The sequence below is a fragment of the Clarias gariepinus genome, chromosome 7, assembly GCF_024256425.1.
Source record: "Clarias gariepinus isolate MV-2021 ecotype Netherlands chromosome 7, CGAR_prim_01v2, whole genome shotgun sequence".
NCBI lineage: Eukaryota > Metazoa > Chordata > Actinopteri > Siluriformes > Clariidae > Clarias > Clarias gariepinus.
In genome coordinates this window covers 20,584,244-20,599,678 of record NC_071106.1, presented here as the reverse complement: position 1 = coordinate 20,599,678, position 15,435 = coordinate 20,584,244, and the positions used below count along the sequence as shown (strand labels likewise).

Sequence of the window (15,435 nt, the reverse complement as noted above, 5' to 3'; positions counted from 1 at the left end):
ACATTAAGTGTAAAATGTAGGTCACTGAGTGATCAGAAGATGTTCATCAATAGGCTCAGTAATAACTGAAATATAACCCTTTAAACTACCGGCACATCATATAGCTGTTAATCCCAAAAAAATATTGCAGTAACTGCAGTGGACCTAATAGGTAAAATTTTACAGAATTATTCCATAATATATATATATATATATATATATATATATATATATATATATATATAGAGAGAGAGAGAGAGAGAGAGAGCGAGAGAGAGAGAGAGAGAAAGGTACAGTATGATGATGTAAATGTTACACGTGGCTACATACTTAAGCTTACATGCTTGGGTAAACTACAGGCAATTTTTGTGGACATCTGACCATCACACCCATATGAGCTTTCGGCCTTTACTGTTAACCTCTGCTGGTCTGGAAAGGCTGTAATTGGTGAGGAGTGTGGAGATTTGCCCATTCAGCCCCAAGAGCATTAATGAGGACAGGCACAGATGTAAGGCAAAAAAAGTGGGTGTGCAGTCAGGATTCCAGTTCACCACAAAGATGTTCATTATGGTTGTGCGAATAAAGAAAACAAGGGAAGTGTGTTTAGACCAAAACAAACATTGTTATCCCTCATTCCTCAAAATAAAAGCAGATTGCTAGTGTATGTTTCACTGCACCTTTGCTGTCAAACACTTACAGAATACCAAAATTCTACCTTAATCATGTACTGCAGGAATTTGAATATATAATTAAATAATATAGTCTGATAATTCTTAGTGCATGTTTTTGTGATGGAATAATTAGCATATATTTGAATGAACATCCAGTTCTGTTTGTTAAACTGGAAATCATCAGTCTCTTTTAAGACCTTAAAATTGGTTCTGTTTGTTATAACAGGCACATCTTCAACATTTTACATCCACACATTGTGCTTATAATGTCATTTCATAACTCCCAGTATGGCTAAAAATGCAATTAAACTTCACTTTATCAAGTGTGCGATTGAAAGTGAAATATGAGATGAGAGTGAAAGGTGAAAAGGTTCTATATACATACTTGTAGATCCATCATGTGGTGTGCTAGCAATGGAAATACTCAATTAAATTGTGTTTTGTGGACAAACCTTCGTTAAGTAATAGTGAGGTATAGAGAATGCCATGGCAACACCATCCGGACCTAATGGTGAGGATGCTGCTGTAACCAGGGGAACATTTAAAGTAAGGTAGGGAAGGACGTGACAATGTAAGAATGTCTCACAGTTAATTAAAGGGTTTAAGCAAAAAATTGGTACAATATTGTAAAAAAAAAAATCTTATCTAATTATCTGAAAATATTATGTGAAATAGATAAATAAGAAAAAAAAATCATTAACAGGGTAAATGCTCAGTCATAAAAATGAAGATGATTTATGTTATTTATACCATTAGTGCATGGCTCCTTGTCACAGACAAAGCCATTTTTCTTATTACGAGTTATAGACTGCAGTAGGATCATGGGCGTAAAGTTGCTGCCGCAGCATTACATTCACTTTGCCTGGAACTGCATATAGATAGACACAGCCTGACATATATAATTGTCAAGTTGTCTACACAATGAGCAGTGGCTACATCACAGCTCCAATGATGCAGCATCAAGACGCAGACTTCTGGCTGATAAAATGATCAAAACTAGGAGTTTCTCACTGCAAGATGCCTGTGAGAAGACAACAGAATCTACACCGCAGGCAGTTTTCAGACCCTATCAAGACTTCCACACTTTGCTGATTCACACTCATGTCAAAATTGTTTCAATTCCTTTTTTCTTTTGATTCTACACACAATATTCCAAAATACCACAACAACAAAGCAAAAACAGCTGTTTGGAGTGTTTTGTTAATTCATTGACTTACTCATTGACTATACTGTACCACTTTAACCTGTTTACAGGGTCATGGGGATCTGGAGCCTATCCCATGAGATTTGTGGTACCAGGTAGGGTACACATAAGACAAACACTTACTTGCTTATTCACACACTACGAGCAATTTGGAAATGCCGCTTCTGCATGTCTTTGGACTGTGGGTGGGAAACCGGAGTACCTGGAGGAAAACCAGGTACCAGAGACGGGAATCTACCCATGACCCTGGATATTCAAGGTGACATTGCTACGTTCTGTTATTTCATAAAGAAATTATAAAACAAATCTCATTTACATAAGTATTCCTCATGACACAATTGTTCTCCTGTACTTCCTACTCTTACTGTATGAATGATCATTGAGATGTCCTCCTGTGCCTAACTAAATTCATAAGACAAGAACACAACTGCCGATATACTGTATGGTGCATGATGGTGTATGTCAGAGTAAAAACAAAGCCATGAGGTAGAAAGACCTCTGTAGACTTGCAAGACAGAACTGTGTCAAGACACAGATCTGGGGGATAATACAAGAACATCTCAAAAGGGCCCCAGAGCACAGTAGCTACAGTACATCATTCTCAAATGGAAGAGATTTTTAAACAACCAACAGTCTTACCAGATCTGGGCTCCAGGCCAAACTGAGTAATCAGGTCAGGGTTACCTGTTGAGTCAGACAGGTAACCAAGTACCCGAGGGGCACTATAAATGAGTTCCCTTGTAAAGATGAGAGAAGCTTACAGAAGGACAACCATCACTGAAGCACCCCACCCCAATCAGGCGTCTATGAGACTGAGGCCAAACAAAAGCCATTCCTCACTAAAAGGCACACGACAGCTGCTGGGAGTTTGACAAAAAAAAAAACCTGAATGACTCTCAGATCATGAGAAGCAGAAGCCTCTGGTCTGATGACACAAATATTCAACTTTCTGGAATAAGGTAATCAGGCACCACACATCAACTTATTAAAACCATCCCTACAGTCAAACACGGGGGTGACTGCATTAGGCTCTGGGGTGTTATTCTGTAACTAGGACTGGGGGACTATTCAGTATAGAGAGAGTCTGGACCTGAACCCAATAGACTGGAGAGACCTGAAAATGGCTGTGCCCATTTAACCTGGTTGAGCTTGGCTGATTCTGCTATGAAATCTGGAAGAAACTTTTAAAAGAAAGGTGTGCCAAGTTCGTAGCATCACTCACAGGCAGAATTGAGGCTGGGATTGTTGCCAAAAGTAGCTTTAACCAAGTACTACTGTAAATGATAGGCCTGTATAATTACTGTATTTAAATTTCAGTCTTTATTAATTAATTAATTATTTTTTTTTTTATAAATTAGCAAACCCCTCCAAACACCTGTTTTTACACTTGGTCATTGTAGTATTGTGTGTAGAATAATGAGGATTTTTTTTTTTAAATCTTTTTTTAAGATAAGTATGAAAACTTGAAACTGACTAAAAACTTTCCGTCAGCACTGTAAACCCTCCTACCTGTAAACCCTCCTCCATTAAGACAGTTTTCACTGGTAGGTTGTTAAGGTACACACAAAGATACACAAACAAACACACAGACATGCACATTGACATCTAATTAATTAACATCTAAATGTCACCCGGACTGAGACCCCAGTGAGCACCAGCAAAATATCCACAAGATAATACCAGACTAATCCACTCTCATTAAGGAGGAAAAAAGGGAAAGCTGCACATTCACACATGCACTGTAAGAATGTACTGTACATGTACGTAAATAAAGGAGTACAAATACATACAATATAAGCTCATATAAATTCTGTCAATCTCTGTCAACCAAATCTTCTCCACCTACCTTAGAAATACCTTAGAAATAACGTACTGAAGATGTCCTGATAACATGGTAATGTACATATCATATTAAACTTAACTGAAATGAGTACTATGTCTACTTTCCATTTGCATTATTAGAGATTTATAAATATCAAGTGAGGAATCTTACTATGACTTGTACAGTATATACTAAATTGCTAGATTATTTCCAGTTTTTGATATTTTTCAGGATTTGATGTCACAAGGTTGCATACCAGGCAGATTACAATAACATTACAGAAAATAAATAAAACATTTAGCCGATGAATCAGGACTAATCTTTTTGTCACATAAATATATATAGATAAATATAGATATTGCTTTTACACAACAGTTTTACAAATACGATTTATCATAAACAGATTATAACCTGTTTGTTTATGTAACCATTTTTTTTGCTCTGCCTACTGTAAATGTAATTAACAAGGGTGAAAGTTTTATGATGTTTTTTTTTTTTTTCAAAAATCTTTTTTTTTTTAATAAAATGTAGCCAATCGGTAAGCAAAAAAAAAAAACTGTGGTGGACTGTGCTGAGACTTTTACATATTTAATTTTTATTTCCAATTTTTTCGCTTTAGAACATCAGCTAGCATGTGGACTTCCAGGGTTGAGTCCCAAATGTAAAAAGTAAAGCTAATGCACTAGGCCACACATCACCTGTGCCACACAGAAGTGAGCATGATCAGGGTTAAGAGAGGGACCTGGGATTCAGAGGCAATTCAGAACAAATTAGAAGCTACTAAAGAGATGTGCTTCACTGCTAAAAGTGTTTATGTGACTTGTTTAAAAAAAAATTAAAAGTGTGACTCTGCCTCTGGGTTGGACACTACTGGCATACCACTGAACTGCATTGTTCTGTTCGAAATACATACCAGCCAAAGCAAAATAATCCCACAATGTAGGATAAATGCCTGTTTTGTCGATTACTTATCCAGGTTTGTATTCTTTCACTCCCTGCTCTCTTTTCTCTCATGACATAGGGGTCACTCTAGACTTTAAGCTTGTGTTGTACTGAGTTGATTGGTTTGTTATTCTCAGAGAGCACAGAAAAAGGTTATCTCAAAAATTCTTACCTATCATCATATAGTTTTCTTCATAAGACACTGGTTCGGTGCCAAGTTATGTTTTTTTTGTTAGCTTGGGATAGAAAACTTAAGCATTTGCACATGTAGATTATGTTTTGGTGTGTGAAGCATATGTAAGAGTATATGTATTATATATAACTATAATGTAGTTCTGTCTAAAGGCATTTACATCTAAGACAATGCCAATCCAAACATGACTCACTAAAATACTGCATGCAGAGCCTCAGGATGTTTTGTCATGTTTCATGTCTTGTACATGTTCCATCAGTTCAGCTTGAACCCATAGTCACATAATGCAGAGAGCTCGTGAAAAAACAGCTAAGAGTAAAAAATGTTCTGAGCTTTCTGTGGATAGCGCTGTTCCATAGGAGGTTGGTTGGGATTGCACCATGCTACCTTTTTCAACTCTAACGTAATACTCCACACTCTTCCAAGGGCTCAAGTAGCCAGAACAGTAGCACATAATATGGATGCTAAGGTGCCATTCTGCTCTGGCCCAAAGTTATGCAAGAGCAAGCCTCATCCTCTACACAAAATGTGAGGAAAGCCAACATGCTTTCAGTCTTTTTTTTTTTTTTAAATACTGAAACAGAATGAACCTCCATTCCACTGCCAAGGGTTAAAAAAAAAAACCATCAGGCTAATATTTTTTTTTGACCTGGCAATCTATGTACTCTGTTTATAACACAGATTCAAAAAGTATTTGACTGCCAACGACTGTAAAGCATAAAATTGTGGCTATTGTTTCACAATTATTAATGTTATCATCTACTGTATTCGTAATGTAATATACACATTGGTAGAAAGGTAGTAATGATTATCATGTATGATTTCTAAAGATAACATTTTATCATTTGTTTAACATGCTTTAAAATGGTTTTTCTCCTAATTATACATAAAATGGCGGCACGTGGCCTAGTGGTTAGCACTGTTGCCTTGTACCTCCAGGGTCCGGGTGCGATTTCTGCCTTTGGGTCTGTGTGCATGGAGTCCGCATGTTCTCCCTGTGTGAGTGTGTGCCCTGTGATGGATGGGCACTCCATCCAGGTTGTACCACACCCCATGCCCCAAATCTCCTGGGGTAGCCCCCACGCCCCGGGCAAAGCAGTGTAGACAATGGGTAAGTATGTAAACATGAAATATATACATATACAGACTCACACACACACATATAATATATATATATATATATATATATATATATATATATATATATACACAGAAAAAGATAGATAGATAGATAGATAGATAGATAGATAGATAGATAGATAGATTTGTAGCAATTTTAGATGATTTGAGGCATTAATTGACCAATAAACATTTAAGGAATGTCAAGTGTCAAAACTCTATATTTGTATATATTCGTTCGCATGGTTGCCAAACCACTTCTGCATAGGAAACAAGCGCTACAATAAGCAATCCAGGAGCTATAAAAGTATTAATATCATCAAGTCAAGCAGGCAGCCAGACAACTCCTACACAGTGTTCTTGGGTGAGGAATGCCAGAGCTGATGGTGCCTGCAGAGCTGTTGGCAGTTTATCCAACAATAAGTGGTCTCCCTGGAGAATGATGATGGGACAAGCAGCATATTGCACACAGTCTGAAGCTCAAAAAACAAATGTCATTAACTTTCATCAGAATTGTGACAATGCCTGATATGTCCAACATGACAGCATGCATCTGGACTTACTAAGTATTGTGTTGTTAAGGTAGTGTAGTGAGTTAGATCCCTGACGAAAGGTTAAATGAACAAATCATTACTGCACTACTGCCTCCTGCTTGAGGGAGAAAAGAAACTCTCCTCTAAGGCTAATACATTTTTATAACATACTTATAAAAAGTGTGAAAAGGAGAAGCTTGAATTTATACACATACTGAATATTGTCCTCATACAGTAGATTCTATATTGTAGGACGAAGCACTGTTATTAAAACAATTATGTGAGTTGTTGTAATCACAGAACCAGTCTTCCAAATCTATAAGAGATTTGGAGAGATTATAAGAGCATAAGAAATTGAATCAGCTCTTCTTGATAAGGGCGGTGGTATCTCTACCTCTAGGGGGTTTTATCTCTACCTGCAGGAGTTTATCTTCCAAAAGGCAAAAACTTGTCTATCCATTCTGGCTGGAATTCTCTGCTGCCTTTTTACACAGTTTTGCTTCCATCATTCCACTGAGGTAAGACAGATGTGTTAGGCTTCTTGTTAGTTAATTGAACAGTGAATACACACAATGTACCAATGTACAAATACTCCCTTTCAACATTCAGCTTTTCCCCAAACCGCACTCATTTAAATCATCAATCTTAGAATTAAGACTGAGGTGGTGGACTGAATTTGATGACAGGGGCAGGGAAGCAGGACAATGGGAAAATGAGAACAAAGCAATATCTCTTAGCTGGAGGCCAGGAGTGTGTTTTAATTAGCTGGGCTCCTGGGACTGAGAAGCTTCAGGCACCAAAACTAATTTCAAATACTTTTTAAAAAGCTTCCCTGTAGACATTTGATCTTTTACTTTCTGCTGTTCTTTTGCTACTTCATAATCACTGCAAAGAAGTTTTCTTCAAACCTTTTCACAGTTTGCCACATTTACATGTTTAACTTCATTAAATCAAACCTTAGTCATATGCTTTTTATGTGGGAGGTAATAAATTTACAGAAATTAAATGGAATGCAATTTCTTGAAAATGTAAATGGTGTGTTGTGAAGACTATTACTATGACTATTACTAGTGGGTGTAAAACAAAAACAGTCACCGAGAAAAATTGATTGAAAATGATTTAAATGGCCCTCTAACGTGTTGAATAAAGTTATGTAATCAATGCGACACTACACCTCACACAGCCAGTCAGATCTTTGCTACTGTCCTTAAGTTTGGTAAAAATCTTATAAGACCAAGAAAGGGGTGTAATTTCTGTGGAAATATGAGAATTTAAAATATCTCCTAAATGGTGTTCTTTGCATTCATCTAAACTATTATCATGAAGATAATATTTTTGTTAGACAATATGTCAAAGGGATCCAAAGGGACCAGTCTGATTCAGCACACTGCTTTACACTTTCCTAATGCTCAACCATTCCTAATGCACTTTCTAGGTAACAGCTGGAATTTGTATCTTGCCTATTCTAACAATCTTCTCTGAATATTCTACACTACTACTTATTTCAGAGAATGATTAGAAATCTAACTTTAGCTGCTCTACCCTGAGACAGCCCTGTACAGAATCCAGCTGGTAGCACCCTTATGCCAGATGTTAAATAAATAAATGTTTCATTTAAATTTGGTTTAAGACTAGCAAGTCTCAACATCTCAGTAAATAAATTTTATGGTTTAATGTTTAATTTTAAAAGCATGCAGAGCTTTTTAGCTACACTTCAGAGAAAGACATTGTCTTTTGCTGCCAAACTCAATTTGTACACTTATTCACTGTAACTAAACCCCTATAAAATGCCTGTTGTCTCTATTTCAACGTAAGTGACAATAATTATGTCAAACGTAATGAAGTGAATCCAAAACAGTAGTGGAGACTATTATTAAGGAATCTGATAGGAGAAAAAGTAGGGGAGGTTGGGGAAAGATGGAAATCTCCTATTTCCCCACTATTCAAAAACCTCACTGTCCTGCATCACAGATCACAGTCATAGGAGATTAACTAATGTAACTGGATTTTGCAGGAACAGGAGCAACCACACCTGTTTATAATGTATTAAGGCATCAATAGTCAGAAACAAACAATATAGAAATCTGCAATCTAATTATTGTATGATTACAAAACTAATGCCTAAAATCATTTATTTATTAGCCAGTCATCATTTAAATCATTCATTCATCTTCTATACAGCGTGTCAATCCATCGCAGGGCACTCACTCACTCACCGACTCACCCACACACTATGGCCAATTTGGGAATTCCAATTAACCTAACCAACATGTCTCTGGACTGGGGAAGGAAACTGGAGTACCTGGAGGAACCCCCTTAAGCACGAGGAGAACATGCACACTCTACGCACACAGACCTAAGGCAGGAATTGAACCCTTGACCCTGGAGGCGTGAGGTCACAGTGCTAACCACTACACTGGGCTGCCTGAGTGCCAATCATTTTAAACCAAATTAACCATCACAAGATAATTAAAAGGGATGAAAAGATAATCATGTAAATGCAAAAAAAAACAAAAAAAAAAACTTCATCTTATACCTCCAGGTAAGAGCTTTTTTAAGATAAGCATATTACTTTTTCACTTAACTTGCAGATACAATAGAAACTAATTTGCTACAGGGGACAGTTTTCTGGGACAAGTTTGGATTACTGCACGAATGGTGTGTGATGTTAGAAAAAGGACACTTAAAAACATATGTATGGAGTTAAAACCTCTTTTAAACGTTATGCTTTATATTTGGATAATACTGTAGATCATCAACAACACTAACGTGACCTGGCACCAATGCAGGTCGTATGCAGCTGTGAGATTTATTCCTGGAGCTTTTGATGCCAACTTAATTAAATTCATCTTATTATTGAGTGATGTCTATAATTCATGTAGAAATTAAACTGTAAGTGAAATATTTTCCTTAAAATAGCACTCATCAGGTCTGCTTGAGACAGGATTTGTTTTTACAATTTTTTAACAAAAATGAAAAAAATGTGAATGAGTCTAAGAGGGAGCTATTGAATATGTAGTTAACAGCTGTTAAGTATTTGAATGATATAGGTGTAATTATAGCTTTAACCAAACAAAACACAAACAGGATGTTTCTGTTTTTTTCTTTTGCATGTGTGTGATAATTTTGCCTATTTCTGACCACTCTTATATTGTACAAAGTAAATGAACGGCGGAAATAAATAGATGTTTTTCCAAAAATGAGAAAAGGAAATCCAAGGATTTGGACCTTTGTGCTAGCACAGACACATGGATGCGTCTGTCAGAGCTTTGACCCGTTCCCAGGAGAGCTGTGCTTTAAAATGGCTGTCCATGGCACTCACACAGAGGCACTGCAGCTGAGGCCTCTAGTTAGAGCAGAATGGCTCGAATGACAGCACTAAAGAAGCTGAATAATACATAACCCTGTCCACAGCTGAACTGCAGAGAGCAGCACACTGGGTATTCATGCTTCACTATCTTGTTTGTGTGTATATGGGTAACATAAGGTATAACTTTGCCTACTTCTAAAGGGCCCCTTAACATGAAATTACACAATAAATGCCCACATTATATAAAACATGTTCATACACAGTAGATTTGAGTGATTTTCCAATGTAAATTCTGGACTGTCTAGATGCATGTTCAATCCTAGTACAGAGACTTGAGAATAATTGTGAAGTGAAAAAGCTGCAGAGCTTACTGTAAAAATTGCCAGTGTGTGAGTTAACAAGAAAGACTGTGAAGGACAAGAGGGCTCCAAGACTGAAATTACAGGAGAAGGACAGACTGTGTGGAGTCATGTCTCCCTCATGAGAACAGCACCTATATCACAAGAATTCATGTGCGCCCCCTAATCAGCAAAGTCATCTAAAAATGCCTGATTCACTCTTCACTGGTACTGCACTTTCCAACTAGCCTACAGCTTAACCGTCATGAATGAGACTCGTTTGGAATAATTCAAACACCAGCGCTTTCATCATACTGCAGAGTCCACAGTTTAGCCATCCCTCTCTAGAGCAGGTCTCTATATCGATTAATTAGAGCTGTGTAATTAATTTAAATTTCAATTAAGATTATTGGCTTCCAACAATCTGTTTCAAAAGTTTTCATTTTGTGTTATTAATGCATTCATTTGCTTTACAGTGATGAGCTCTTACCCGTGCCTAAAAGTCCCAAATCACTCACACATAAAGGAATAACTGATGCAAGAATAAAAGATGCTATCACATTTTTCCTAGCAAAAGACTCAATTATCACTATTGGTTTAGATAAGTATACTTGGTGCTGGATAAAGTTAAGGCTGATCGTGTGTGTGTGTGTGTGTGTTTAACTAAAATTGACCAAAATAATTGTAATTATAATTTTTGCCATAATTAAGCAGCCCAACCATTAATTGTGTATAAGACATGAAAGTGGGGAGAAATGTGTTTTCACATAGAGAGCAAAGCGACTGTCAACCTGTTTATTTGTGACAGAAAGAGCATGTAAACACTCATTTTCTCCTAGCAAATGTCTGTGAATGCACAACACAGAGAAAGAAGGTGTCTTTGCATGCGTGTTGTGTGTGGGTGAATGCGTGTATGTGTGTGTGTGTGTAAGAGAGAGACAGGGAGGGAGACAAACATAAACATGCACTCAAACACAAAAACAGGGATTCAGCTATTCCAAAAGCTTAAACAGGATAATTAAGTACGGTTCACAAATAAAACAAACACAAACACAGTTTGTACAGTAATTACAAATTATTAATCTGAAATTACTGAATTATTAATCAGAAATAAAGGAACACATTCTACACGGTAACACCTCACCTATGGGTGAAGACAGAACAAAAGAAGGAAAAATTATAGTTCTTTTACCACCCACTTCTCTATAATTATCCGTAGCCCTCTCTTACGCAATGCTCCATTTAAGTAGACACAGTGCCGAGGGGGCACTACTGTGAGTGTGATGCAGGGTCACTGCCACGCGGCCAGTAATGTCATATCAGTTCAAGAGAAAAACTTCTGGGACTAAAAGTCCTTCTTGGGAGTTTTAATGGGCTTAATTGTACATGTGGACTTCAGGAAAAATGTGTTGTCTGTAAATTATTCATTTTTTTATTTATATTCAGGATTTTGTGCATTCTGAACAGCTTTTAATAGTACCAGTGGTATAGCATGCAAAACACCCACATGCAGTTTCCTTGCACTTTGCACCAGAGAAGTAGAATTAGCAACACAGGCTTGCAGACTGAAATTCCCTATCCTTCCAATCCTTCTAAAGTGAACACTATAGTAAAAAAAACAGGACGTTATTAACAAATTTGGGTTTGAGAAATGTATCAGGTTCAAAACAAAGTTAAGTGGCAGTATATTTTTGACTATTTCCCATTCATAGGATTTAATTATTCAAAGGATAAATAATTATGTTACGACAAAAATAAGTAACTATAGCTTGTTAAAGCTACTCTGATATAAAGCAAATGTTCTGGCCCAGTTTGGTATTCATCACCTACTGTCCTCCACCATGTGTCCTTCTCTTTCTTTCTCTTTCATTAAAACGCGCGGCAAGTTGCTCTCTCTGGAGTGGTTTAAATCACTGTGTGCTAGTACCACAAATTAAATGCCAACTGTTCCCTTAAAGAGGGAACCTTAATGCTAGCTTTCATATACACATATACGGTGATACGGACATCTTCATCTTCTATATTTCTTATCCTGGGCGTGAAGCCTGTCCCAGGAGACTTGGGGGTATATCCTGAAAAGAATCCTAATCAATCACAGAGCACACACACAAAATTAAAAATTTAGGAAAAGCAATGAACCTAATCTGCATGTCTTTGGACTGTGGGAGGAAGCTGGAGTGTCCAGAGGAATTCCACAGAGCATAGGGGAAAACATGCAACCTCTAAACACATAAACCTTCCTTCCCGAGGCAGGAATTGAACCCTTGACCCTGGAGGTACGAGGCCACAATGCTAAACACTGCCCCACTGTGTCGCCATTATATGTTGTTTTTTTTTTTCATTTCCATATAATTTTCATATAACCACCAAAATATACGAACATTCTAAGTGGCTGATTGCGTGTTCTGACAAAGAATAAACAGACTTCTGTAAGGCAAGCAAGCCGAGAATTTTTGCTTTTGATATTCCAAAAATTACAATATTGCAAATACATACAATGTATTTACCCATGAACATATTACAGATTTTATAACTTTCCACAGTGAGTCTCAATGACCGATCTGAAGGCCACAGAATATGCATGAGGATAAAAAGGTCTATTTGCATAATGAGACTTTTCGAAAATTAATTAGCACAAGTACATCCACAATAACGGCTCCAGTTTAATTAAAATAAAGATATCTTTCAATCAAATTACTTGTCATCCGTTTAGAAAAATAAAAGAAAAAATCAAAAGACTGTTCAAAAGTACCATAAAAATTAGGAGCAGAGAATATAAGATATTTCATTTAAATTAGACCTCGTCCCTCTCTATCTGTCACTCCTGTTTTCTTAACTGTAGCAGAACTAATGCAATCGGATATAAGGGCTTTGGAAAGTGTGCAGATCTCAAAAATTCCAGAATGACAAGAGTAATAAAAATAAATGTATGTATAGCTCCATTGTGGGCTGATGTGCAGGTTCTAAAAGTGAATGCCCTGTACAGATAGATGAGTATTTCTGGTCTCCCTCATTACAGAAAAAATGTGTAAATCATGTGTTGTCTCAAGCACAGATTCGATGCCTCAGGTGTACTTGATTTAGAGGAAATCAAATAACTGGACTTCCTAAAGAATCATTTGACTGTATGTCAGAAATGGCTAAGGCAAGAGGGTTGTCCAAAAGAGATCATTGCCTTGTACAAACAAGGAAAAAAATTAGCAGAGGTACTAAATGTTCCTAGAAATACAATAGGAAGCCTATTTTGCAGGATTCACAGTTAAAGAAACAGTGGCTCGATTTTTGCGGAGGCAAGTGTTGAAAAACCCCTTAACTGACTGCAGAAAGATTTAGTTGCATGGGTACAGTAAGACCCATGTGCCCATGGTTTCACTTTGCACCATAATGCACATACTGAACGCTGAAAGTTACCCCAAGACGTACCCTGCTACTGACCCAAGATGCTTAAAAAATATATATAAAAAAGACAGAAGTTTTGGAATCCTGTTCTATGGGCCAATGAAAAAAATTGTTTTTTTTTTTAAAAAAAGCTCAAGAATCAGTGGTAGGTTTGGAAGATAAAGAATGAAGCATATGCAGAAAAGTGCACCCTGCCTATAGTGAAGCATGGTGCTCCAGCTCTCTGATGCTCGGGGGCTGTTTTGCTTCCTCTGGCAATGAAAACCTGCAGTGTGTATGTAGAGGGCAAGATGGATTGAATCAAGTATCCTTATAGTGTTATCCGCCCTTCCAACAGGACAAAGATCTCAAGTCCTGGAGGGTTCTAAAATGGCAATCACAGTCAACTGAATTGCAAACCCAAGGATCTTACTGAACTAGAGGCCTTTGTCCAAGCGGAATGGGCTAAGATCCCCAGAAACCCTGCAAGAAGCTAGAGGCTATACATCATGTTTGCAGCAGGTCATCATGCTAAAGCTAAAGGCGGCTCTACCAAGTACTGAACGTGTTTCTCATTATGTTTCTTACCGTAGTAGTCATTAAAAGTAGCATTTTGTGTTGACTTTGGAGAAACTATTTAGTGATACAGTTGAGGCAAACAGGTTTCAGAAATCAAGTATTTAGAAAATCAATCTTAGTTTTTCAAACTACATATTTTACAAGACAGTTTACAGTTCCAGTGTTAAAGCCTTGAGGTTATTAAATTTTTACATAATTGCAATGGTCATTTATGAAGTCATTTTAAAATGACTTCCAAATGACATGTTTATTCAAACTTTTATTTAATATATCACATTTTCTGTGTGTTAGAAGTTTTGTTATGATTTCATTTTACTGCCTTAATCAAAAGTAAACGGAGAAGCCAATATACTGTAATTATTTGTACAGATGCTTGGCATTTCTTTATGACAAATGACACATATCTTGTCATATGGTATTAGAGTATTCTCTGGAAGCAGGCTCTTATAAACAGCCATAGCAGTGACCTCCAAATAAACAGAATCTTCTAAAATGTTTAATGAGACATACAAAGTAGTGCATTTCCTTTTTTGTGACCCACTGGAATAAATCTGTATCTACTTGTAATAAAATTACCTCAGATCTGTTGATGCACTGATTGACTTAAAAAACAAATGGCATACTGTACATGCAATTGTGAAAAATGGAGTTAAATATCTTTAACCTGGGTGTCCATAACCTGTAAACTATAAACTGTAGCTTTAAATACCAGTATCAGGATGTGGTACATTCCTCTCTCAAGTAAACCTCTGATCATGATGCAATATCACTGAAAACTGCATGTGCATAATGGCATCAAAATACCTCAAATATACCACCACTCATGTATGACCTTGTGAATTATTTTTCTCAAACATTCCCTTTTATTTAGTTGGGTTATTGGCAAAATATACTGGCAACCTTCCCAGCATAAGTTGGACTTAAAATGGATATTGGAAATTATTGGAATCAGCCAATGTTAGGTATCTCATCTTCATTTAACCATCAGCATTGTGCGTCCTCCTTTCTTTCTTATCTACTTGTGAAGTACAGGATAAATGTTACTCATCTATCTAAATATTAAGTCCTATATAAAAAATACAACTAAACTGATTTTATAAATAAAGTTGTACAAACAGATAAGCCCTTACCATCCTTATCAGCTCTCCGGAATATCTGTAAATAAACAAAAAAGAAACATGTTATTACATGTTGAATCTACATGTCTTATTCTTGTTCTTTTTAAAAGTAACATACATTCTAAACTGTTTAAATTGGTGTATAATATTGGTGTATATACACACTGTATATATACATACACACACACAGTCACAGACTGTGGGTCAATGCAGTTAAGCTGTGAAGAGATTGCAATACTTGATCAAAAC

At 36.7% G+C, this 15,435-nt stretch overlaps 1 protein-coding gene across 2 annotated transcripts in view; it reads right to left on the bottom strand.

Annotated features, from left to right (window-relative positions):
* Positions 1–15,435, bottom strand: part of necab2 (N-terminal EF-hand calcium binding protein 2) — a 97,351-nt gene that overhangs the window by 67,829 nt on the left and 14,087 nt on the right. For both annotated transcript variants that reach the window (XM_053499896.1, XM_053499897.1), the window contains exon 2: positions 15,199–15,223. In XM_053499896.1, the coding sequence (XP_053355871.1) occupies positions 15,199–15,223 (25 nt within the window). The remainder of the gene's footprint in view (positions 1–15,198; positions 15,224–15,435) is intronic.